We start from the raw sequence: 26,882 nt of genomic DNA, 5'->3' as shown, positions 1-26,882 counted from the left end.
CTCTTGAAATAACACGAGAAAAATCCTGTTCCCCACCTCAGACTATTGCTGCTACCTGTAAAAGCTGTGCAGGATAGGATTATATCTGCACTGGGGTAAGTGCTGCAGATAGAAGGGGGTGTGTAAGAAACAAGGATCGTGTTATTTTGAAATTTATTGAGATTAGACAGCACACTTGAAGAAAATAATAAAAATCATCGTCGTAAAGGAGGGAGGGGAAGTGTACTGGAAACATTCTGCCGGTTTCAATAAACGCCCGTGGATTTCTCCCAATCCCTGAGGGCCGTGCCTGGAGCAGGCCGCACCGCGGTTGCCATAGCAACGGCCGCTGTCGCACAGTGATGGCGTCGCACGGTGATGACGTCACGCGATGCGTCGGGGCGGGCCGGGCGCCATGAGCGGGGTAAGCCCCGCGTCCCCGGGCCGGAGCGGATCTGCCCTGCAGCTGCCCTTGCCCCTGTCTCTGTCGCTGAGCGGCGACAGGAAGCGGGAGGTGCCGGCGGCGGGCACCTTGCTTCAGCCCATCATCAAGGGTAAGCGAACAGCGGGGATGTATGGGCGTTAGCAGTGGGGCGGGAGGAGCGGTGTCAGGATGGCGCTCGGAAGCGTTTGTAGTGTTTTTGCTTTATCGTCCGGAATGCCCCAGGCTTGAAATAATTGTTGTTCGGAGGTAGGACTTCTGGAGCAAATGGTGTGGGTGCGGAGGGGTGCGAGTCTTCGTTAAATGGCCTTTGTTGGCCATCTCACTGAAGTGCCTTTCAGTGAAGCGGGCTTTATTTTATTGGCGAACCAAGCTTATTTTCCATACGTATGTGTTGTAAATACGAACTGAGTTTCAAGTTTTCAGCCCTGAAGAAATGAGGAGGAAGAAATCACAGTTCTGTTTTGCTGTGAGCTTTCCGTTTGCCTCTCGCTGCAGGAGACTCCCAGCCTTAAGCTGTGAATCTCTGCTGAACCACAGAAATCAGCTTTCCTCTGTATCAGGTGTTTGTGGCTGTTAGCAGCCACGTATGGAAGCTGTGTGCTGAGGAGGAGGACTCAAACACAGGGGCCAAGAAGCACCTTCACAGCAGGGTGTCTGGCACCTGGAATAGTGATTTGCTGTGTTTTATTGGAGTCTAAGGTTTGCTGCACATGTACAATGGCCAACAAGTATCCTGCTGTTCTTCTGTTTTTGTGTGTGTTTGATAAACAGGAGTGCCTCTTGCAGTTAAGTGTGATGTAGTGCCTCGTGTTGCATAGCCAAATTTGGAGTATGAGATCAAAACTGACTTTCATTAATTTTCCAGATGTTGGGGAAATCTATTCAAGACTCCTGGATCACAGACCTGTAATTCAAGGAGAAATACGTTACTTTGTTAAAGAATTTGAAGTAAGTATTTGTATCATGGTACCTACCCTTAAGGAGTCACAGAGTTGTAACATCTTTTTACAAGTTGTCATGCATATATAATTCGCTTCAGAAAGATTTAATGTGCATTTATTGCCCAAAATAATTAGTGCTCCTGGAGTATATGTTTGCATCCTCTGTAGACAAGACAGTCATTTGGGTTGCTGCTTAAAAAGTTTTGAAGGAGACTTAATATTATTTCTTCCTAAAGACTAGCAGGTTGCCCAGAGAGGTGGTGGAAGCCCTGTCCCTGGAGATGCTCAAGGTCAGGCTGGACAGGGCTCTGAGGAACCTGATGTAGCCGTAGATGTTCCTGTTCATCACAGGTGAGTTGGACGAGGTGACCATTAAAGGTCCCTTCCAACTCAAATGATTCTATGAATATATGTGTAGGAGAATGATGTAGTCCTAATACTTTAGAGGAGTCTCTAAAGTTTGAACCTAAAATTCAGTTGTTGCTGGCAGGTATAGGCTTACATCTGATGAAGCAGCAGGTTTTGTGCTTCCAATGGAGTCAGCTAGGTCAGTTGGAAATTAATTTTGTTTTCATTTTTATGCCATGGGATAAAATAGTATTCCTGGAAGAGAAGAGCAACACCACCTTACACCAGTTGAGAAGATCATTAAAAAAAAATGAATGAGTGCTATCTGATTGTCTGCAAATCTGAAATACTGAAGGACTAAAGGGTGCTTTTATGTTCATCTTTGTTTTGGATGTGTAATACAGCTTCCACAAGGTGGCAGCAAAACCTTAGAAAAGCAGATTCTCGTGTTGCAAAAGGATGTTTGTCAGTGTGAATAACTCTTACAAAGAGTAAGAGTACTCTTAAAGAATGTGAGATTTAAAATCTTATCACTAGTCCAGAAAATAGAGCTGTATTTCAGGATTCTTGTCTGCAGGACTGATTTATAAAGAAAAAAAAAGACAAATTTTTATTTTTTTTCTTCCTAGATTGTTGCTGGTATTTCAGCCAGATCTTATTTCTATCTGTACTGGTTTAGTAAAATAAGTATGTGAATTAAACTTTCTTCAGATCTTTATTGTGTAAATTTGAAGGTCACAAAATGATTTTTGACTTTCATAAACAGATCATAGGATGTTGTGAATAGTTTTATGTGGCTTCTCATAGGAAAGAAATTTTTAAACCCAGTTACAAAATTGCAACTAAATTCATGCATTTATCTCACTACACTTATTTCTTACACAAATGTCATATATTCTTCAATCTTTGCTTGACATTTAATTTCTGATGTATACTTTTGGGGCAAAATAGCAAAGCAGAGGATTATCAACATTTTTTCAGCCTAGAATTTCTTCTAAAAATTACCCTTGTTAATAATATGACAAGTCAGATTTTTTTTTTCTGATTGAACACGTGCTTTTCATTACGATGATTAGCATCCAGTGTGTAAAGAGTGGAGATTTGCATTCAGGAAGCCTGGAGCCAGATTAACTGACCTACTTTGTTTGTATTTCTGTTTCTGAAGTTTTAAAATCAGCACAGTGATCCAGTTCTTCACCTCATGTGCTGCAGTATTTTTTTGGTTGTTGTATAATCAATAGATACCAAGATGTTATAATCACAATATAATTGTATAATCAATAGATATCAAGATGTTATAATCACAATATAATCAAGAGAATTAGGCAAAGTAAACAACGATCACAAAAGAGAACAAGTGGAAGAGCTTACCCTTCGGCTGAGCTCACCAGAAGACACCAAGAGAGGTGATCTCCAGAAGAGATCCTTCCCCTCTGGTAGCCAGCTCTTAAATAGGGCTAGGAGAGGTGCAGCCAGGCTCCCCCCCTTCCGGCAGCACAGGAGAATTGCCTTCACCTGTGCTCCTGTGGCTGACTCATGGCTCGCCTCAGGTGATCAATCAGAGGTTCAGGCCGTGACTCAGCAGTTCCCATACAGTTGTTAAGAGCCCCGTTATGATCAGCAGCTTAGAGTGCAGGCATGCTTCTGTGCAACTCACCTAACAGCTCTGAAGAGGGGAAAAGGTTGGGTAAGGGCAAGCTCCAGCAGATCCAGAATCTTTTCCTTTGCCTTGTGGAAAGTACTGGTGAAATTCAAAGTGGAAGTTGTGCTCTGGCTTCAATAAATGAGATTTTCAAAGTGTAAATGGTAAAGTAAGAGCTTGTTCTTCCAGCTAATCATGAGCTACTGAGTTATGTTATCTTTTAGCCTCCACTGGTTTGTTTCAGTAAAAGCAATTCAACTTGACATTATGGTGACATTATCATGTACTGAATTTAGAACATCAGATATCAAGAAAGCAAAATCACTGCTGTGTTATTTTTCTGTAACAAGTGAGTTAAAGATATCCAGTGTTTTCAAGCTCTTATCTGTGTTGGTTTTAATATGCTATAAATTATCAAAGCAAAACAGTGAATTTTTCCATACAGTGCCTTTTATTTGTAAATACCAACTTTTCCCATAAGGACCAGAAGTACCAGTCAGAGTATTCCTGTATTTCATGTAGTGTGAAGAACGGAGCATTGCTTACTTACATACATAAAACTGATTTTATCAATGGCACCAAACAAGCAGAATAACACTTTCACATGCAATGGTAGGAGCTTTTGAGATAAAGCTATTAATTTAAAAATAAATGAATATTTAAAGATATAATTTAAAAATAATAAATAAAGCCGAGAAAGTGTTTTGTTATGGGAAGTGGAATTTCTTGTTTGCCACTCAGTCTCTTTCAATTCTTCTGGCAGGAGAAACGTGGCCTTCGAGAGCTACGAGTACTTGAAAACCTAAAGAAAACCATCTTTGAAACAAATGAAAGCATCCTTCCTAAGTGTGAGCAGTCAATGCATGACAATCTCAATGAAGTATTCCAGAGATGTAAGCAAGTTACTTCTTACTGGCTTTGTTGCATCATTTTGAGGGATGGGATAAATAGTTTGGATTCAAAATATAATTTGGGGGAAAACTACCACCTTCAGGTAAATCTTCTTACACTTATGTGCTTTGTTCTCATTTTTCTGAAATTTTAAAAGGGCAATGATAGGAAAACAATGAAACAAAAAAATATATTGGTCCAGCCAACTAAGATTACATTAAAGCTTTTGGCTGACTTGCTAGAAGCTATTTCTGGTCAAATGTAAAAGCAGGGCGGTGTTTGCTCCTGTTGGCTAAATCCATAGACAAAATTCCAGCTTTCTGATTTGTTGCAAGCACACTGTGGTGTGACCTTCAAGTTTCTTAATTTTTCCATGGGAAAACAGAATACTGACCACCCCTCCTACTTAATTTAAAACAAAACTTGCTTAATTTACTTAATTTAACTTTACTTAATTTTACTTTACTTACTTAATTTAAAACAAAACAAAATCAGATGGGTAGATGTGAAATATGTTGTTGCTCTTATCTTTAATTTCAAATAGAGTAGTAGTAATAATTCTTATATGCTAACCCTACTTTCATAGTTATAACCATTTTAATATACCTTGTATTACTTACATTTTTAAAAGAAAGTTTAAAATTTGTTTCAGTAATTTTTCAGCATCTGTTTTCTAGCTCATTCACCAAGATAGTTTCTCAAAGACATTCTAAGGAAATATGGCTTTGAAGCTTTAAGTGACAAATTCATGCAGCTGAAATTCATGTTGTTGTGGCTTTTGCATTTTGTGTGGCATGTTGTGTCTGCTCAAGCAGGGTCAGCTACTGTAGGTTGCCCAGGGCTGTGTCCAGTTGAGTTTTGCATATACCTACACTAGGAGACTCCACAGCCTCTCTGGGCAAGCTGTTAAGCTGTTCCAGTGTTTAAACACCCTCTTGGAAAAAATGGGGAATCTCATGTGTTTTTATAGGAAAGAATGTTGCTCCCTCACCTTCATTCCCTTCCATCATATATTTATTCGCGTTGCTGAGATCCTCTCTGAGCCTTCTCTTCTTGAGAATGAACAGTCCCAGCTTTCCCAGCCTGTCCTCATGAGGAACTCTCCAGCCCCTTGCTGGGCTTGCTCCAGTAAATCTGTGTCTTTCTTACACTGGGGGGCTCTGAAGTGGAGAATGCCACCAGCGTTGCCTCACCAGTGAGAGACAGACATGCCTGGTGTTATTCTATCCCAGATTAAGGATAAAACTTGTCATTTTCACCTTTTTGAACTTTGAGATTCCCCCCAGTCAAATCTTCCATCCTGTCGAGGTCCCTCTGAATGGAAACGCAACCAAATTGGCTGTCAGCTATTCCTCCCAGTTCTGTATCACACACAAACCTGCTGAGTCTGCACTCTGCTCCGTCATCTGGCTTGCTGATGGATATTGCTAAGCAGTACTGGCCACATTATTGATCCCAGGGGTATTCCACTAATCCAATGTTGTGCTGCTGATCACAGCTCTAGCCTTGCCCATTCAGCCAGTATTTGAACCACCTCGCTGTCTGTTTACCTAATCCATACTTTGTGAACTTGGTGATGAGGATGTTGGAGATACTGTCAAAGGCATTGTTGACGTTGAGATAAACAACAACTCTCTCTCACGCCTCACCTAACAAGCCAGTTGTTGCATTGTAAAAGTTGGTCTGGTTGATTAAGTGTGATTTCTCTTTTGTAAATCCATGCTGACTATCGCCTGTCACCTTTTTGTCCTTTCTATTATTTGGAAATGCTTTCAGGAGGATTTTCTCCATCACCTTCCCTAGGACTGAAGTGAGGCTACTTGGCCAGTAGTTCTCCACATCTCTCATCTAGTCCTCAGGAATCTCTCCCGGTTGAAGTGACCTTTCAGAGATAGTGGCCTCACAGTGTCATCAGCCAGCTCTCAGCACTCTTTTACACAACAACCTGCCATGTCCTATTGGACTTAGTTCCAGTTTGTTTAACCTGGTCCTTCTCCAATAAGGATAAGTCTTCATTGCTTCAGACTTTCCCTCTGGTTTTAGGGCACCTGGGATGCTTGAAGGCCTTAGTCTTACCAGTAAAAACTAAGGCAAAGGAAGCATTGAGTACCTTGGCCTTTCACTCATTCAGCAGAGGACTTGCATTTTCCCTGGTCTTCATTTTTCTGTTTTTCCTTTGAGTATGCTTTCTTTTTGCCTTCATATCCCTCAGCAGATTTGACTCCAGGTCAGCCTTGGCTTTCCTAGCCATGTCCCTAGAAGATCAGGCAGCAACCATATACTCTTCTTTGGCCACCTGCCCCTGCTTCCACCTCCTATCACATCCTTTTTATATCTGAATTCAGGTAAGGAGCTCCTTATTCATCTGTGCAAGTGTCCTGCCACCTTTGCTTGATTTCCTATTCATTGGGTTGGACCTTTCCTGAACCTGAAGTAGACAATCCTTGAAAATGAAGCTCTTGGCATACTCCTGACCTAATGTGGGACAGAGTTCCATGTGTACCAGCTGCTTGTTCACTTAATGGGCAGCTTCCCTTCCACTCCTGTTCTTCATCCATTCCTTGTGTGAGTCACATGCCTCTGTGATCCCAGTGAGGTGGTATCTCTGCACATAGACTTCAGACTGCTCCTATTTGTTCCTCGCACTACTTGCAGGTGTAGTGGCATTTCAGCTTGTTGATATTCCCTGAAACAGTCTTGAGAGCTTTTTCTTCAAGGTGCTCCCTCTTTAGTAAGCCCACAGGGTCTGTTTTGGATCCCTGTCACCGGAAAGTTTAGGAGAATGCTACCAAAACCCCTGTACCACTGTTTCCAGAGTCCTGTTGTCATGCTTGGTGCTTCTGAAGTCACTTCTGCAGTATCACTGATATCTACATCATCCTGGCAGAAGATGAACCTTGCTAACCTCTTCACAGCATCCCAGGTGTAAGCCCCCAGCAAGCAGTAAACAGATGTCAGGGCAGATTGGATGGGCAGCAGGGAGTCTCTCACCACTATCACTTGCTGCTTTATTGCAGTGGGCCTGAGTGTCTCAGCCATTTCCACAAGTGATGCTCCATTCTGTGGCTCTCCAGTTAATGTCAGCTACAAAGGCAGTAAATCTGCTCTGTTACTGCAAGTCCTAGGAGAGCAGGAGCCTTCCTCCTAGAGAGAGAAGTCAACAGCTAATATGTCTTTAAGTTGATGATAAACGAGTAACATATTTTGCAGTACTAGGCTGTGTTAGTGAGGAAGATGACTGCTTTTGAGGAATTAGTTAATTTAATTTGGCATTAATTATTTTATCATTTTAGTGGGGGAGAAATCTACATAGGAGTACAGTCCTTATTTCCACTGTTTTCCTAGACACAGTCTCAGTAGAAGAGGCTGGGTCCAGCATAAAGATGTTCTTGGTGCAGATTGTTTTACTAATTCTTACATTTGGTGAGGAAAAAAAAATGAAGAACTTAAACACAGTGCTTGGTCATCTGTTTCTGTATATTGACTTATAAGTTTTTTCTTGTGACGCGCTGAGTAACAAGCACGAGCTTCTCTGCAACGTTAAGGAATATGAGCACATGAAGACTTGGCTGCCTTTCTAATTTCATCTTCTAGAACACACAAGGGTTGATATCTGTGATATGCCTACATGCAGTTGGCAGTATAGCACATTTTATGTAGGTATGGATTAAATGAGTTGGGGTTTCTTTGTTTTCTCAGAGGTAAATGACACAGTGGGATACAATATTTGGCACACAGCGACCTTGTGTCTCTTAAGTCTCTTTTGGGCAAGGTTCTCTGTGATTTAAAACAGCAGACTGATTACTGCAATTTGTTATTTCAGTGCAAGCTGCCAATGATAGGATCCACAAACTACAAGAGAAGGAGCACGAACGGAGGAAGGTAAAGGATGGATGGATAGATTTCTGTAATGTGATTTAAGGAAAAGTCTCGCGTGCTTCTACAGCAAGTCCACCTGCCTTCACTATAGCAAATCTTAAAAACTATTCTATATCCTACATACTTACACTAAAAGTTTTGAAGTGATTTTTGCAATTATAGAATTCATAAAGCAGTGTGTATGTTTTAGGGCTAATCTGAATGGATCACAATCTCCTAATGTGTGGAAACATATTTCTTTTTTCATTTATTTCCTTTGCTTTATTTCCCCTCCTTGCTCAGACTATAATATTTGTCACATAGAGGAAAAGCTTAAATAAGAAAAGTTATTTTCTGTGGAACAAAAAACACCTACTAACCTAGCAGAATGGAAATGTAAATCTTTCCTAGTTAGCTGAGAACATTGAGTATATTATATGTATTGCTTGCTGAAAAGGAAGCGTAGATTTTTTTTCACTTGTGGATGGGTTGTTTAATGAAGGGCTATATTATAGGAACATGCGAATCATTGGAATCTTTTCAGCTGGCTACACTTTGCTCATTTGAAATACATGTGCTCCGAATCTAAAATTTGGAAAATTATACAAGAAATTAGTTTCATGTTTTCCCATTAGTCCTTCATGATTGTATTTCAATGTTATCTTTTTCCTGGCGGTTTTATTTATAATCAGGTAGTAGTTTAGGCAAACTGAAGACATTTCTGTGGCCATCACACAAAATAGGCTGTGCATTGATTTATGTAAGCCGATAGCCGTGTTTTTCTTTCCTTTTTGTAATCAATGAAGATGGGCAGCCCAGTTGCAGTTGAATACCAGCACTGTGTGAATAGCGCACTGCTCAGCCCTGACAGAGTTTGCTTGTGTCCAGCACTACTGTAGATATTGGTAGAAGGCTGAAGTAGGAAATTCATCTTGTAGTTCTGCTACTGCTTGTTTGAAGTAAACGTTTGCGAAGAAGTTTTATGACTTATAAAATGAACTCATTTAGTGAGAATGGAAACTATTCTTCTTGAGAATATTGGCTCTTTTTCCATTCAAAAAATTTATATGCGCTGGAGCAATGCTAATAGCTATTCAGGATATGTAATATTTCTTTCAGCTTGTATAGTAAGACGTTTTGGCTTTGAGACTTTCCAAATGCGGGTAGTAACAGGTAGGAGTCTTTTTGAATTATTGATAAGTTGTCACTGCAATTCAACCATTCAAGGATAAATATTTTCTCCTTACTTTTCTTTCTGAAATAATTTGGTTTGGAAAAGAAAAAAGCAGTTTAGAATGGAATGAATTTGAAGGTTTCCTTTATCTTTTTTACAACTCCTTTCTGTTAATAGTATCAGTTAAGTGACAGAAGGATGCTGATGATTTTCCCTACTGTGTTCTCACTTAAGGTGTTAAATAATCTGTGATTACAGGAGTGTCACTCAGAGAAGCATTCATGGAATCCTCTGTCTTGTTGGATATTCTTCTGCTCATATCAGTATTATTTAGTGAGTAGTTCAAGCTGTGTGAGGCTTCAAAGGGAAACCAGAAAAGAATTCAAGAAACATTGTAAACATTTTTTAGGGTACTGTATTCTTTTATTTATTTCAGTAATCCTATTTGGAAGGATGCAGGCATTTGCTAGAAGCTGCCCAGCACTTTCATGGAGTCATACCATGGAGTCATACCATGGAGTCATACCATGGAATGATAGAATGGCCTGTGTTGAAAAGGACCTCAAAGACCATCTAGTTTCAATCCCCCTGCTACATTGCAACATTGCCAACCAGCAGACCAGGCTGCCCAGAGCCACATCCAGCCTGGCCTTGAATGCCTCCAGGGATGGGGCATCCACAGCCTCCTTGGGCAACCTGTTCCAGTGCTTCACCACCCTCTGTTTGCAAAACTTCCTCCTAGTTAAGGAAACCATAGAAATTAAAGCTGAAATATTCTGCAGCTCCGTAATACCGAGCCGGTCCTGTGAACTGGGATATGTGAATTAGATTCTGTAAGTAAAGTGGTACTGAAAGTAAAATCACACAGTTCCAACACCTTGAAACGCAGACTACTCTTTGTGTGACTGGCATCTTTACCTCATGTACGCAGATGTGAAAGAATGATAACTCACTGGAATGTATTTATTGTATTAGGAGTGAATTTTTCTTTCCTCTTAAGCCTATGGCAGTAAGGCCAGTAAATGTTGGAGGCTGCTCAGAATTCTATTAAACATTTGCTGAGTGCAGAATTGGTGACAACGTGCAGAAGCTGGAGTGTGAATTGTTAGCAATTATTTTAGTCACGATGAAATGTCATTTCTAACTCATGAAAGAATTCTTGGGAATTTATGTGTCAGTATCTCTGAGATGATACAAATCTCCAGAGACCCGCCATTCTTCTTACTGTTGTCATACATTAGCAAAGTGCAGGAGATACTAGGGCCTTAATTTTGTTTTCTTTTTCATTCCCTCTTTAGCAAAAGAATGATATGTATTTCAAGGCTTGTACCCCTTATGTGATGCTCACTGTAATTTTCTTGTTCTTTTCTACTTAGCACGAGTTTAAATGTGCATTGAGTTAATGCATCACACCTGGGGATCCTGCAGCTTACGGAGATAGCATCTATTTATGTTGATATTTAAATTTAGATTATTTCTTCAGTTTTGAGTAACCAGAATTTGGTGTGAGAAATGTAATACAAAGACAGAAAACTGCCTAGGTATCAAATTGATGAAAAAGTACCTGAAGTTGTGTTAACTTAAATGAAGATGGTATTTTCTTCTCCCTTATGAAATCAGCTTAGAAATTAATTTGCCAGGCACATTATCAAATTCTGTCTGTATTGTTTTCTAGAAAACAAGTGTTTTGCCAATCTATCAATATGTAAGCTACAAATTGTGTGACGTACTCAGCAGAGACAGATGAGACATTTGAGAGGAAACTAGTAAACAAAAAAAGAAAACAGGAGCAGTATGTTGAAGGATTGGCTGTCATAATTCATATATGCTTTTATTAACCACCATAAATTTGTTGTGAAATGTAGAATCATTCTTTTATTGACACACATTTGACAAAAACTCACACCTCAAACACGGATGTGGATCTGTTAGTCTGTTTTGATGTACATGTACCTAAATGATGACTGTAGGTAGCTTTCTGACATTTTATTTTGTTACCACTTGCCAATATGAACCATAGTGGGCCTGATATTTTTATTTTCCTAGAATCAGCTATGTAAAATTTCTAGTGCATTTTTAGTCTATACCATGCGCAGCAGAGACCTCCCTATACTCACCATACTAGATAAGGACTTGTAGTTTGTTAAGATCACTTAGTAGAAATGAAGTGCGGCTAGTTTTGTATTGTTTCTCTTTTGGTTTCTAAGATAGAAGCACTTTCACAGCAGTGAACCTCTGAGTGAACCCAGAAGGCAGCTTCTTGTGGTGTGAATGGGGTGGTGGGGGACTGTTTGTACTGAAGGAGGTAAAAATATGCTTCCAAGATGGGTATTTGTCTTAAAAGAAAGTCTTTGTGAGGTAACCTGGTTTGGTATCAGCTGCTTACACTACTTACAACTTTGTCAGTAGTCAGAGGTGTAAATGCAGGAAGTAAAAGGTTGGAGACTGACAGAAATCAGCTAGTGACTTTAAAGTGTCTTTCCACTTAGTTAGTTTTCACCAGGCTGCAGGGAAGGTATCATTGTTGCTATAATTAAAAGCCTCATAAACATTTTAGCATTCTTTTGCATCGACTGTGCTTTATGATTTTTGTTTCACTTATTTGTATGATTTGTTGGTTTGGTTTTTTGTTTGTTTGTTTTTTTTCTAATTCCTCCACTGTGGTGAAAGCCCAGTTCCTCTGATGCTTTAAGATTAGATCTCATGACCTCCTTTAAATCCCATGTATTGATCTAGAAATGGCTGCTAAAACTTCCCATTTTTCTCCTCTCAGATTCAGTCCGACAAGCTCATGGCCGGTGAAGAGAAGCGCGGCGCTCAGCAGGAGACATTCCTGAAAGAACAACAGAACAAGAGAGAAGAGGTGGACGAAGAGCACAGAAAAGCTATGGAGCGCCTCAGAGAGCAGTATTCTGAGATGGAGAAGGAACTGGCCAAATATGTTTCTTTCTGAGACCTTTCTGTTCTTGTATTGCTGGTTTTGTGCCAATATTCAATTGCTTCTGAATTAAGGTGAGATTCTTTCAGAAAGCTGAACCAAGTAAGATAAAAGGAGAATCTCCTCCACATGTTTGGTACGGGAAGAAAAGTTTTGCATACTTTCAACTTAAGTGCCTATCTTTGTTAAGGGCAAGTGGAATGCCAGAATTTGGAAGGTGGAACTGGAAATTACATTGTGTGACTACATCAGCTCAGGGAGTTGCAAATTGGAATTCTCTTCAATTTGCATAGTGTATCATATCATTTGGGAAAATAGAGCCTAATGTAATGTTAACTGTACTGCTGTGCAGCCACAGCCCTTTCCCAAAAAGTAGGTGTAGTAGGTTCCATCCACTGTTAGCTGAGAATTCACTGGGAAAACTGTAAATTCTTTTTATAGATTTCAGGAAAACCAACTTGTTTTAAAGTATAAACTTTGAAATTTCAGTGGTGAAAGATCTCAGCACAGTTCTAAATTCAGTTACAATTCCAACTCATGTTTTCTGTGGTCAGTATTTTGAAGTGGAATTGAGATTTAAATGGTTTTTGCTAACGTAGTAATGGTAAATGAGCTTGAACAAGAGATCTTCTGTCCCTGTAAATATTTCAGACCTCTTATCAACTCTACTGTTCTAATCAAAGCCAAAACAAGCTCAGTACTAATCACAAGGAACATATCTTTGTGTTAGCTTTTTAGCTAATACAGTATCTACCTTAAATATTTGACATGCTGTTTGTTCACTTAAGATAAAATTTTGAGAACTTTATAAAGCAATTGAGAAAAGATTTTTGTTTGTTTTTCAGCCTAGCAAACATGAGCAGGTTAGTGGTAAAATGCTTGTAGTCCTGGTCTTTTTCCTTACTAACTTTTACTCATGGGGAGCATGTGAAGCTCCTTCACTGCTTTCCTTTATTTAAAACTTGCATTTAACAGCAGTGTAACTGAAGAAGTTAACATAATCAGCTCATTAACTAAGCAAAATGAGACATAGTACTTTAATGAAATTTGCTGCAAGCTAACCGGTAACACAGGAAATATCTTTCCGTAATTTAACTGGTGTCCAATATAGAATGGAAATAGGTAAAAATAAACAGAATTTACCCTTTACCTGTATTGCAATGGTAATATGCCAACAATGGTTGCTTGTATAATTTTATGGCTCGGTGTCAAGGCTCCATTCCTGGCAGCGCGTTGATAGCATGATTAAAGTTAGCAGAGGAGATGGAGTAAGTATTTGAGATTTCTTTCAATAACACTGAATTCCTGCCAAGCAGCTCTGCCCACTACTGTAGGCACGACAGATTCATCAATCATCATCGTGCATCTGGACTGAAGAGAGAACTTGTCGACAGTGGGGTGTGCTGGAATGTTAATTCTCTGTTACGGATGGGAAAAACACAGATGTCTCACAGGTATCTCCCACCTGAAAAACAGAGAGGTTTCCTTTTTGTTTGAGCAGAAAGTGATCTCTGTGATATTTCTCAGCTTATGCACCTGCTTATCATTGTCATAATTAAGCTCCTCTATTTAAAAAGCCCCTGCCTGTCTTTAGAATTGGGTGCGGAATTGTTTTTCTTTGTTTTAAGAACAATCTCAAAAAGGCTTCTCTCTTACCAGATTCCTTAACTGTGCTCAAAGTCCAAATATCTTTATAACAAAATGCATTTAACTGTATACTGAATTCATTTTATTTTTGCACTGATCGTTTTTATTACGACTTCAATTCCTAATTAACTGCACTGGAGCTGTACCTTTTAGTACTTTGTCAATTTGAGGGCTCTTAAGCAATGGTACAAGTTGCAAGTTGAATGTCCACTGGAAAATAAAGAAGTATTTCCAAAAACTTCTGGGATTTGTGCTACAGATTCTTTGTAAAAGCTTCTAAATGTTAATGTTGGAAACAGAACATATCTGAACATTTTCTAGCAGAGTGAGAGTGGACACAATTGTGCAGTACAATGGGACTTGGTAAAATTCAGATACTTATTCAGTAGTCTCTACCATTTGGAAGAAATAGAAACACAAAAAGGAATGGTTTGAAAGTTGTTTTGTGTCACTGGTGCATGAAGAAGGTGTTTTCACTTAAACTTGCAATATTTACATGATTAAATTGAAGAACAGGTTTAAAAGTGTTGAGGATGGCTTTAACGCTTTTCAAACTTGTTACAAATTTGCAAGGATTCCAGGAGCTGGAATGGATCCTCAGTGTTTAAATAAATCTAAAGATGATTCTCCTTGGAATGTTTTATATTCAAAGCCTCTCACATATTTTAAGGGAGGGAGAGAGCTGACTTACCTGCTCTTATTCAGCTTCTTTCTATGCTAATCAAAGGTAAGAAATACTTCTTGAGGATAAATTCCATCATGACAGTTGGCACATCTTGTGATATTTTAATTTATGGATTTCTAAGTTTTTTCTTGAAAACCATGGCTCTTCTCAGTAGTCAAATTAAATAGTAAATAAGCCAAATAATGAACCGATGTTCCCTCCTGAGCTGAAAAGCTTCCCGTGTCTGAGGGCTTTGGATTTTGATTTACAAGTATTCTCCAGCAGGTGTCAGTGCAAGCCTGACAGGGAAGGTTTGAAGCCTGTCAATGCATGAAGTGGAGTGTGTAAATACTCTTGTTCCATTGCAGTTCACTATATTGTGTAAGTATGAGATATTCAGTGAATGAAACCACATGCTTTTAAATTAAAAAAGAAAAAAAGGGAGAAAGAAACAGAGAAAGAAAGGAAGGAAGGAGGAAAGAAGGAAAGAAAAAAAGACTATCAGGAGCATTTTGCTCCATTACTCTTCAAAAATCTCATATCACTCTTAAAGTGATTTATGTAAGATATGCTTGTTTGAACAGTGTTGATCATGGTAGCTGTGTGTTCTAGCTAAAATATATTAGAAATTAAATTAGGCTGTCAGAGATGCAAACCTGCAAAAGTTACATTCTTAACCCTGCTGCCTGGCGTAGTGGCTCTGATTTTCTGAATTGGTTTGGAAAATAACTTTATTGATAGAGATTGTGCCATCATTTTTTACTTTTTTTATTTATTCTTTTATACTTTTGAAAAGGGGACTGCTGTGGAATTGTTGTGAACAGAATTATTGTACCGTGTACTTATAAATGTGCCACTTGCTTGACTTGTGTACAAGTACACTAACTTCTCAAAGGATCAGAGATACTGAGCACTCAGTGCTGTGATTACAGCTTATGTTATGTTGGACAAGATCTGGCATAATCTCGAGGAAGATGCAGGTGCAGCTGTTTCAGCAGAATGTGAATGAGGAGTGTAATTAGCTTTCATCAGTAGCTCTCTTGTAAGATTCTTCAGAAATTCCAAATATCAGACATTTAAAAGGGAAAGGAGAAGTCGGAAGGGCTTTAAATGTGTTTGGGGGAAATGAACACAAAGGGAGCTTTATAAGAGACTTCTTTCAACGCACAGAAATGTGATACAGTGTGTGTAGGTAACTTCCAATTCTGAGAAGTGCACTAAACTGCACGCCTTTGCAGTTTTCTAGGTGGCAATTTTCTATATAGTTGTGAGCAAAGTAGAAACACATTTCTTCAAGATAACGCTGAGCTTATTTGCTACATCACCACCATAGAGTGTTTTATGTTACTCAGAATGTTGTCTTGCTTTGTTAAGTCTCTACTAAATCTGTATGAGTTAACTGGGCACGCAGTTACCTACTGTGTTAGTCTGAAATAGGACAGTCTTGTGTGTAGAAAGAAGGAGAAAGAAAAACAAGTATGCACTGCAGACTTTTGCTGCCTTGTATTCCATTAATTAGACTGCATTGGAGTAAGAGCCATCATAAACTGTGTTTTGTGTCTGTCTACTTAAGACAGAGTCCCACCATTCTTGAAATTTCTGAAGAAGGAACTAAGAAATCTGCTTGAAATCTAGAGAAATGAAATGTCCCAGGAGTGCAGAGGTTTGGAAGGCATCCCTTGTGTTCAGGAAGAGCCCGGTAATCCAAGTGGCAATGAAGAAAGTTTTGCAGAAGTCCTGGCAACTTTGCCTTTAAAAATTCAGGGCTCGGATTTGTGCTTCCTGATTTAGGATTCTTGTAGAGGTGCCTTCCGAAACACTTCATTAGGGTTAAATCTGAACTTTCAGATATATTTTTAACATAATTTTAGAGATAATGAAGAAAAAGCTGACCCCTTTGAATGATGATACCCCTCTGTATGATCTTTCAAGAAAATTGCAGTGAATAATGGATAACGCTGTACTTTAAAATGAAGCTTTTAATCTAATAAATAAGCCTTGTATTTCAGTCTTCTTCCCCAGTGAGTCACTGGGTGGATACAGGGAGAGCTGCCTCTGCGTATCATTGTTTTGCTTTTATCTATGTATTTATTTTTAAACAGATGTCGTGTTTAACGTACGGTTTGAATTTTGGGCAGTCCTGTGTGAAGCTGGGAGTTAGCCTCAGTGATCCTTGTGGGGCTGTTCCAGCTCAGGATGTTCTTGCTTCTAATGTAATGGCACTGGGTGAGAACCAAAGCGCTGTTGGTAACTCTTTGCATGTTGCTCATTACTAACATTCTGGCAGGGGCACAATCTATACATTTATCCAGCATTTTATGACACGTGGTCCCTGTAATCAGAGGAAAAAACTTTAGTTTTTGCGCTGCAGGACCCGGGTAAGCATTGTTAATTGTCTTTGAGTTAATTATGAAATAAATTTGCAAGCACGCCTTGCAAAGCTTGTAGGATGGCACATAGCCAGTGCTCTCCCAAACCACGGTATGCAAAAGTGCCTCTTGCTGCAACGTGTGTCCTAGTCCGTGCACTGCATTTTTCAGTAGCTTCAGCTTCTGGAAAGTTAGTTCCAGCCTGCTTGAGGTCATAGGAAGCCCTTTGTGAGCGGACCCAAGTTTGTCCTTTCCAGATGTTTTTAGCCCTCATTAAAGAAATTCCGGTTCCTGAAAATCCCCTCTCCAGATGTCTCTAAACCTGTTCCAATATTTGCTATGTCATCTAGAAAGCTTCTAACCTGAATTACATAAATAGGAAATACTGTGCACTGATTTGAAAGAATTCCAAACATAGACAATGTTTTTCAAGCAAGGTTAAAAATGGTAAGAAAGAATTACAGTAGTACACTTAGCAGCGTGGTCTTCGAACAACTAATTACTGCCTGGAATCCTAACGAGGAATTTTCCTTTAAACTGTCAAAGTCTAAATGGTTAAAGAAGTTCTTCAGAGTAATGAGCCAGCAGTACATTGCAAGACTGAATTAGTTTTCTGTTGTTAAGGAGCACTCAGAGATAGCAAGACTTCAGTATTTGTATCCTGAGCAAGTTGAGAAGTGCTCACTGCGTTAGGTGTGTGTGTTTAATGTATGATCTGGGATGCTCTAAGCATAGAAAAAAAATGCTGGTCAGAGAGCCAGTGTAGCACAGTACCTTTGGCTCATTCTGTGTGTGAAAGGCTTTCTTCATATCCACTATCCAGAAGAAGAGGGCACAAAAACAGACTGCTGTTTCTCATCATAAAAATATCTGTAAATGTGAGGGGTGACAGGGATGTTTCATGTTTACAAACTTTCTGTGCAGCTGCAACTTGCAGGTGGTACAGCAAAAGTAATTTCCTTTAAGACATCCATTTACAAAATTTTACATGCCAGGGCTGCTTAATTATTGATTTTTTTTATTTCTTGGCCGGATGCTGCAGAAGGGAGGAAATGAATGACAGAGACCTGAATAGAGAGGAGTGTTGGGCAGAGAGGAATGTGATGAGGTTCAGCGGGAGCAAGTGTAGTGTCTTGCCCCTTGGGAGGAAGAACTGCACACATCAGTACAGGTTATGGGCTGACCTGCTGGAAAGGAGCTCTGCAGAGAAGGACCTGGCGGTCCTGGTGGACAACAGGTTGGTGATGAGCCAGCAGTGTGCCCTTGTGTCCTAGAAGGCCAATAGTATCCTGGGGTGCATCAAAAAGAGCATGGCCAGCAGGTCAAAGGAGGCGATCTTCCCACTCTACTCTGCCCTGGTGTGGCTGCATCTGGAGTGCTGTGTCCAGTTCTGGGCTCCTCCATTCAAGAAGGATAGGGATCTCCTAGAGGGAGTCCAACAGAGGGCTGCAAAGGTGAGGGGTCTGGAACACCACCTGATAGTGGTTGGTATTCTTCACTTGAGGTGGTGGTCAGCATCACCAAAGGATCACAAAATGTAAAAGCCAGTTTGCTAGTATTTAAAAGAAGTAAGTTGCAGAGAAGTGCCATGGCAAAAGCAGGACATGAGAAGTCCAGACAGAGTTTCTGTATGCCACTCCTTTTACCGTTTGCAGTCTTTCCTAAAAACAAAATAGTGGTTTCCTCTTTATTGAGTCTCAGTTTTACTATTAGTGAAAGCTAAATTGGAACTCAAAAACTGGGTTGGAATTTTGAAATTGTCTTCAATAAAAGTCAAGTAAGGTGCTCAGCCTTAGCCTCTGGTTCTGAGTTTCATTGCTGATTATTTTTTCCCTGTAAACACAGGGCTGGCCTAAGACCACAGAACTGTGCAAGGAGGTTATCCAGCAGCTATTGTATTAGTGCTACCGTGGGTCATTGCCTCAGTATGCTCCTTTTGAAATAGCTGCCATAAAGAGAAACTTCAGCTGAAAAGTATTTCCAAATAATTTTCACACGCTAAGGAATTATTCTTCATATATGACGTGATTTCCACGTGCACGTTCCCTGTGCTTTCAAGTTCCCAGGCTAGTTTGTTCCACAGAATCCAATAAAAAAGTATTAATTTCTCCCTAGGGCCTTTTCTGGTCATGTTTGATATCACTTAACAGAATGAGCTTTTTACTCCCACATCATAAAGGGTTTTGTTTTGGACTTCTTTTCTCCTTCAACAAAAAGCGTTGCTTACATCCCCGCTAAAGAATGCTCTTAGTTATGTGAAATGCGGACAAGTCGTCTGGGCCAACCTCTTATCTGCACCAGCTTCAATCAGTCTGGGCCGGTGCAGTGGTTTAGGCTGCATGTTTTTGTTGTGTTTTGTTTCTTTTAAAAATATATATGTGTGCGTCTTGTTAAAAAACATCGCTGCCCCCGTCTAGGAACAATGCGACACTCACATCATTTCCTGAAAGAGTGGAGTTGGAAGGCAATTATCTACTCACCAAACAGGCTAAAACAACAGTTCCTGATATTCTTCTCAAATATTTTAACTTCCCAGGAATCCGGAAAAAATAATTCCATGAGATGGTGTTCTGAATGAAGGTATGACATTCCAGTTTCCTTCACTTGGAATCAGACATCCAGAGGTAATAAATTAGCACGCACTTGGCACGGCTGGGAGCGGGGTCTGGCTGTGGCATATTGTTTTTCTACAGAGCGGGAACAATGGAGCACTTTTACATCCTCCTTTGTCGGTCGACAGGCAGAGTTTCTTTCTTAATGAGCTTTCAGCAGCAACTACATCAATTGCATGAGGAGGAACAGGAACCTGACAGCAAAGCACCCTGAACTGAACTTATTCAGAGGTAGGAAAGCGTACTGAAGATGTATATGCGTATACATACATTATTATTTTGCCAGTTTACCTCTGTGAAATAAAACAGGAATAGTATGTGAACCACACCATAACGGGAAAATAAACTGAAATAACTGAGTAGTGAAAAAACATCTTCACCTATCTTGCATCTCAATGCAAGCAGTTATTACTGATATTATCTTAGAATCTTTTCAGTCTGAACTGTCTGGTTACACCTACTGTCTGCAGTTATTTCATGCACTTTTTGGTCAGTGTAAGGGAAAAAAAGTAAATATGCGCTCAGATACTGCTTGTGCAGATTCTTTGTCAAATGTAACTCTCAGCTTACTCATCACTTAATTCAGTAGAAGTAGTTCGTAGGTAGGATTGCAAACTTGAACCCCATAATAGATATTGTATAGGTATACAGGAAAGTGTAGTGTTGCTCCTGGGGGAGGGAGTTGATGCTCTTGATGCTCTTGAAGAGCTCACTTTTGGTGTTTAAAAACCAAGCAGGTGGAAAGTACTTCTGAAGAAATGTGCCCTTTGATCCAAAGGGAAGCTTTTTAGGTCTGGTGGCTGGCAACCCTGCACACAGCATGGAGATTGAAACTAGATGATCTTTGAGGTCCTTTTCAACCCAGGCCATTCTATGACTCTATGATTATGATTTAGCAAGGTAGCACAATGAACCTTTGTCTGTTATATTTGTCCTACATGTGCAAAATTGTGCAACACAGTGCACATCCAAACCAAACACTATTAAATCCAGAAGCTCCTAATGGCACCTGCTCTCATTCTTTCTCCTGGATTAAATTTGAAGAAAGTGGCCGTAAGTGGGAAATATGGAAACTATATTTAATTTGAAAGGTGATCATTCTGATTTAATGAGAAGATACATGTATCATATAGCTTTTCTATGTTTTTCTCTTGTTACTCTTTTGAGAGAAGGTGCCCAACTCACCTCACCCCCTCTTGGGGCAGCTGTAGAAGCCCCAGCAGCAGGCCCTGCAGACATTGCAATGTTCCACTTTGTACTTGGCATCTTCAGGTGGACTCAGCATCTACAAGGGATCATTTGGACAGGGTGAACTACCTCATAGAACGACCTAAACAACACAGGAGGCTTACCCATTTTGAGAAGTACAGTGACTTTCACATGTTCAGAAAAAAAAAAGAAAAAAACCCTCTAAACTAAAGCTAAAATAAGTCTGCTCTTTTCCTTTCCTACCTGCCAGCCCTCAATGCAGAAACAGGGATATATGAAGGTGTCACTGCTATTTTTGCTTTGGTTTCTATACTCAGCTTGGCTAATAGCTTCCACAGCTGTATTAGTGGAGCCCAACAGGCTTCAGCCCCATTCTTGTCAAATGACTTCAGACTGATGCCACCCTGCTGTAGGGCTGCGTGGTCTGCTTCTCTAGCTACTATTCTTTTACTTCCTTGCAGCTCCTTCCTGAGCTGGCAATCCAAATTTGACAGGAGAAAGCAATAATAAACAATTTCTATTACTAACACACCTCTGGTGGCCATTAAGCTGGTAACAGATGTTTAATCAAAAGGTCATAATTTACAACGTGGAACATGATTTCACTTACCGCCTTTCACAATTACAAGTATGCAGTTATATCTGCATAATCCTCTGCGTGTGCTATTAGGCATGCACAAATTTAAACCCAGACTGCAAATCAGAGCCTCCCTCCATTACAGAAGACAGAGGAAAAAGCATAACCAGAGAGCTCAGTAAGTAATACCTGTGTAGATGTTTTGCTAAATCTTTGACTGAACTTAACGATAAACAACTAAAATGAGATTGTTGATTCAAGTGTTAACTTCCTTGGAAATAAATATGCTGTAGGATATACAGTTCTGAAACCATGGGCAATCTATTTCTTAAAGCAATTGTACAGCTTATTACAGTGGAATTTATTATCTGTTCAGGATATTTTAATGTCAATGGAAAACAATCTTCAACTACAAATAATTACATTCTTACACTACAAACAATTGAGTCAAGAAGCCCGAAAATTTATTTTCTGTACTATTCAAAAGAAAAGGAAAGGTGTGAAATCATACATCTTTCCAACACGTAACTGTGTTCTGCATCCCAGGTCAGTGGGTTTGTTTGTATGTTCCCTGAATACCTCACTGGATAGGCTGCATTTTATGATAAATATAACATCTTACTCCTAGGATTTCTATAATCTCTACTACTGCTTCTAAGTCTAAAACCAAACCTGTAGATTCTCTGCCTGTGGTTCTTGCTATTAAATGCTGTAGAGACGTGATGAAAGGTAATACATATTCAGAAAGGAATTTTCTTTTGCCCTATCAAATGCATATTAGTTTAATTTTTTAGATGACTGGTTCAGCCAGTATTTTAAAATAATTAAAAAAAGGAAATAAAAATTGACTTTCTGGGGGCTGTTTTGCAGTCAACCGTGGCCGGATCCTGGGGCAGACTTTCCCCAATTAGCAGATCGTGTGCCCATCTGGTTGGCCAACATGGTTGTTTATGCGTCCTACGCGTTACCGCAGTCGAGACTCAAAACAGTAAATGCCTCAGAACACCAAAAATGCCAGAAGCCACCTCATTTTTGTTGTTATTTTCTGTAATTATACCTGGGAGGATTGGAGCATTTGAGCCTTTTTTTTTTTTTTCCCCCACTTATTTTTAATTTCTTTTCATTTTTATGACTTGTTTTTTGCGTTTCACATGACCTGCTTGGCAGTGGGTATGTTTGCACGTAGTGGAAAGGAGATCTCTAGGATATGTGTACTTACAGCAGTGGTCAGTCCCCTCTGACGCCATGCAGTGTGGCAGTGGTAGAGCCAAGAAATAGGGGCACATTCTCTCCTCCTATTTCCCACCTTGCTCTCCTCTCCTGTGTTGGACACTGTAGAGAAGTGTTCTCTAGCATTCCTCTTTCACTCTCCTCATCCTGGGCTGTTTTTTCTCTGAGGATAAGCCAGGGGTGGCAGAGCTGAGTTCTATGTATTTATTTATTTGTTTGTTCATGAATTTGAAAAGGTCACTTTGATTTACTTTATGGCAGGAGGTCTCAGACTTGAACGAAAGTTTAAGTAAGGTCAAGCAGACTTCCCCAAGTCTTGTACTGGTGCTGGTGCTGTCTAATATTTGATTTGGAGGAAAGGCACACAAACGATGGGGTGGCAAAGTCAACACATGACAAAAAATTACTCAGTTGCGTTTAGAAAGGATGAGGAGGACCTAACAAAGGCATGATATTGGACCTTTGATCATGGAGTAAAGCAACTGGGAGAACAATTTTGACTATTTATACCTACTGGAATTTAAATTAATTGAAATCGCCCAGGGAAAAAGATATGCATGCTGCTGTGGAAAACTGAGTGAAAACATCTCTTCAGTTCTTGCAATACTGAAATAAAACAACATGATATGTAGTGTGCACTCATATAGGCTACTGCACACAGATTGCTTGATCTCAGATGGGATAGGGTTGAGATGGGAAAAGAAAATGACAGTGAAAATAGATAGAAGTATGTAGGGAGAAACCTTGGGAGGTCTAAGTTGGAGAGTTAAGAATGAATCTTTAATATAGCAAATGGTGCAGAGAAAATAAATAATGTCTATTCAATTATTATTCAAGAATCAAGAGAAAAAACTAATTGTATCTATATTGAAACTGATTAAAGGAATTGATTTTTACATAAAATGCAGTCGATTAGTCCATTCTACGGGCTGCTATTGACTGACTGCTTCTTTCCAGGTGAAATGTTCTGGGAAAATTGCCCACCCTTCGTTTGAAAGGCACCATTTAGCAAACTTTCCTCTAGCTTTTTTCATCATGACCTTTCCTAATTTTTGAGTACCCTTCTCTGCACAACAGTGTCTCATCATGCAGATGAGGGCATCTCATCAGATTCAGCTTTAGTACGTGGATTTTACTTACGGTGTGAAAGACGCTGTTTAAATATGTTTATGTAACGGTTGCTAGGTTATTCACAATTAGTTAGATAACTAATTGGAATAGGAATGCATTAAAAAAACAACAACAGTGTTTTAGCAAAACTCAGCTGCTGCATTCTTTTCTTTCTTTAAGAATCCCCTCTCCTCATCCTGCTAGCTGTTTTTCTAGGTAGATGCAGGTATAGATGTATTTCATAACATGCTATATGAGAAGAATGCATTCTCCTGTGAGAATGTGATTTACTTCCAGAGTTAAACTTGTTGGTGAATATTAGGCAGAAAGAACAACCCAAGCCAGTGTTGTTTGTCAGAAACACCCTGTGGGAGATGAGATGGCTTTGCATCTTGCACAGTGGTAGGTGGGTAACCATGAGCTGGGATGATTTGGGAGACAGAGGGAGAGTCTGCTGGGAAGATGCAAAGAATCCCACTTTTTCTGTGAAGCAAATAGATCAACACAATTAGACAGACTTTCTGGGGACTTGGAATAAATTTTTCTTGCAAAGGTACTGAAAGACAAGGTGGCTCCTCTGCTAAACTTGTAGTACTTACTTGCTCTTGCTTAATAAATGTTGACTATAAATAAGCTTTGCTTTTTGAAGAACTTAACATGTGAGGCTGTACCAGTGCTGCTGTAAGAAAAATGTAAGTATGAGAGTTTAATACTTGGGTACTGAGCTTCCTGCTGAGCATCTGGCTTGGATTTCTCAATGGAAATAAGGTAAGTGACAGAACCTGGTAGGTTTTTCATACCAACAGTGCATTCTGCACAGAAGCTTTAGAAACAGAGAAGAAGATATAAAAGTAACATCTAAAAATAACCCACCTTCATCAGGAACAATACAGAAAATACTTTCCATGCTATGTAAGTAATATATCAACATTTAAGCTGATTAAGATTTGATAAAGTACTAACTTCCCCATTTTTTAATAGGAAGGCTGGGGCCCGAGATAAAACAGTGTCATGCCGAGTAGGACAAACACCACAGCATCCAATAAACTTTTTATGCATTTATTTTGCTAAGACCAATACCCGTTTCCTTTGTTTATTAATGAGTTGACTCATCCAGCATCCAGCAGCTTGTTTCCACACCAGAGAGATGGATTTGTGCCTCTGCCAAGTGGTCTCAGAAGCAGAGATAACAGCCAGCAACAACAATAGTCTTCCCCACCCCATTTGCCAAGAACAACTGGCAGAAAGGACTCTGCGAACCACTTATCACCAGCACGCTGGATGGCTCCAAAGCAGTGCTGCTGCTTGCCTGCCACAGACAAACAGCAGGATGCAGCTTAGAGCTGAGGCAGCATGGTAAGCTTTGCCTGGGGGGAGGCAGAAGTAGGCATGAAGGCCATACTGGCAATGTAGGGCCCTATGATACCCCAGCCACTCTTGTAGCTGGTGGCATGGTGGAATAATGCAACAGGCGATTCCCAAGAGCTGAACCCACACCAACGAAAACCTGAGGATAGCTCGATGCTGAGGAATGGTTTATTCATTAATCTGGACATACCATTTAATTAACTGGGATCTTCTCATATGAAGTGCTGTGGTTTTTGAGTGTGAGCAAGTTGTCACATTCTACAGTACAGGTGATGTGAGAGCCACTCACAGCAGTATATGTTTGCTCTTTGGCATGTGCTTCTCTTGCAAAATGTTGAGTACCTGCTCAGGTCAAGTCAGCTCTGCTTGAAGATGATGACTCACTTGCTGGAAAGAAAAAGAATAAGAATCACAGACTCATTTCAGTTAGAATAGACCTTTAAAGGCCATCTAGTTCAACCACCCTGCAATGAACAGGGACACCTACATCTACAGCAGGTTGCTCAGAGCCCCATCCACACCTCGAGTGTGTCCAAGAAGAAAACCATAGGTAAATTCCTTTTGAGAAGAACTGTCAAAATTTTACCTTGAAACCACACTGTGTCTCCCTCTGGGGTAAGATCCCCCTTCTATGAGTCAAATCCATTCATATCACACAAATACAATAAGAGTCACTCTCACAGCTGCACAGCAATTATTTGCATGGCTTTTTGGACAAAGCAGACATCTTTATAAGTAGTAATTAAGCTAATTAAAAAGACAATGAAGATGGAATTCATGTGATGCAAAGCTTGTTGTGGATAGTGAAATATGACTCGATGTATTTAATTTAACAAAAAATATGGCAAATTTGTGTGGTTAGGGTGGTAAGCAGCATGAAGTGGTATACTGTGGGTTGTTTACTGCAGCTGGCCTTCATATAATTAAACCCCCTTCAGATTAAGGAGAAGCTGGAGCATGCTAATTTGTTTTGCACTTCTTTCTATGCCTTATCCAAATTTTCTTCATTGTTTGACTCCATGTCAGAAACCACCCTTCCAGTCTGCCTTGGTAGAGATTACTTTTTGTTATCCTTCCCTCTCTTTGGTCTGCACAGCTGCATCTTATTGAGATCCTTCCATTTCTTTTCCTGCAGTTCTGTCTATAACATAACTTCATCCAAATCTCTCATTTGGACTTTTATTGTACCACGTGCGGCTCTTCAGCTCTTGCAACGTTCTCTTTGTGAGCGTCACAGAGATGCATGCTTTTCTCCCAGAAAAGCCAGGTGTTAAGTTTAAATTTTGCTTTTATTTGTCTGATTGTTCTTCTTCTCACTTCTGATTTCAGAGTTGGCTTCTGTGTCACATTATGTTGTGTTTAAAACTCTGAGTCCGTCAACAAAGGGACACAAAATTACTGTTGCTTTCTGAAATTTGCCTTTCCTGGTATTTTGAATTATAAAGGTGGGATTTAATGAGCCATTAACATTATTTCTTGTTTCACAACAGAGAGGGGAGGAGCAAAAACCGACGTGAAGATGGCTTGCAATAAAATTTTTCAGAACTGCTGGACAAAGAGATGAGAAACTGATTTCCAAGCTATATCTGAGTTTAAGGTGGCCAAGTGATGACTTCCTCTGAATCGACAGTATAGAATTTGAATGCCTAAAATGTACTTGGCTATAATCTATGTCCAGGAGCCCACGTCAGCCTCCTCTCTTCTCCTCTCACTCCAACTTTATCTCATCACATCTAAAGTTAGACTGTCAGCAGTAGAGGAGGAGACCACACCTTTCCCATATCTTTTTTTTTTTAATGTTTTGCCCATTTTTATGGGCTCTATAAATAAATAATAACCAGTGTGGTCCCAGGGAAGGAAAGGAAAATGCTACATTAGAT

General features: G+C 39.8%; 1 protein-coding gene across 1 annotated transcript; it reads left to right on the top strand.

Annotated features, from left to right (window-relative positions):
• Positions 1 to 394: 394 nt before the first annotated feature.
• On the top strand, positions 395 to 12,231 carry BLOC1S5 (biogenesis of lysosomal organelles complex 1 subunit 5; the record flags this gene model as incomplete). Its single annotated transcript, XM_079533987.1, has 5 exons — positions 395 to 533; positions 1,290 to 1,372; positions 4,119 to 4,248; positions 8,070 to 8,128; positions 12,052 to 12,231. The coding sequence occupies 5 exons, from the start codon at positions 395 to 397 to the stop codon at positions 12,229 to 12,231; spliced, it is 591 nt and encodes a 196-aa protein (XP_079390113.1).
• Positions 12,232 to 26,882: the final 14,651 nt, after the last annotated feature.

Source organism: Tetrao urogallus (assembly GCF_951394365.1).
Source record: "Tetrao urogallus genome assembly, chromosome: 3".
In the NCBI taxonomy this organism is placed as follows: domain Eukaryota; kingdom Metazoa; phylum Chordata; class Aves; order Galliformes; family Phasianidae; genus Tetrao; species Tetrao urogallus.
The sequence above is the reverse complement of the archived record's forward strand: the minus strand, read 5'-3'. Positions and strand labels throughout refer to the sequence as shown.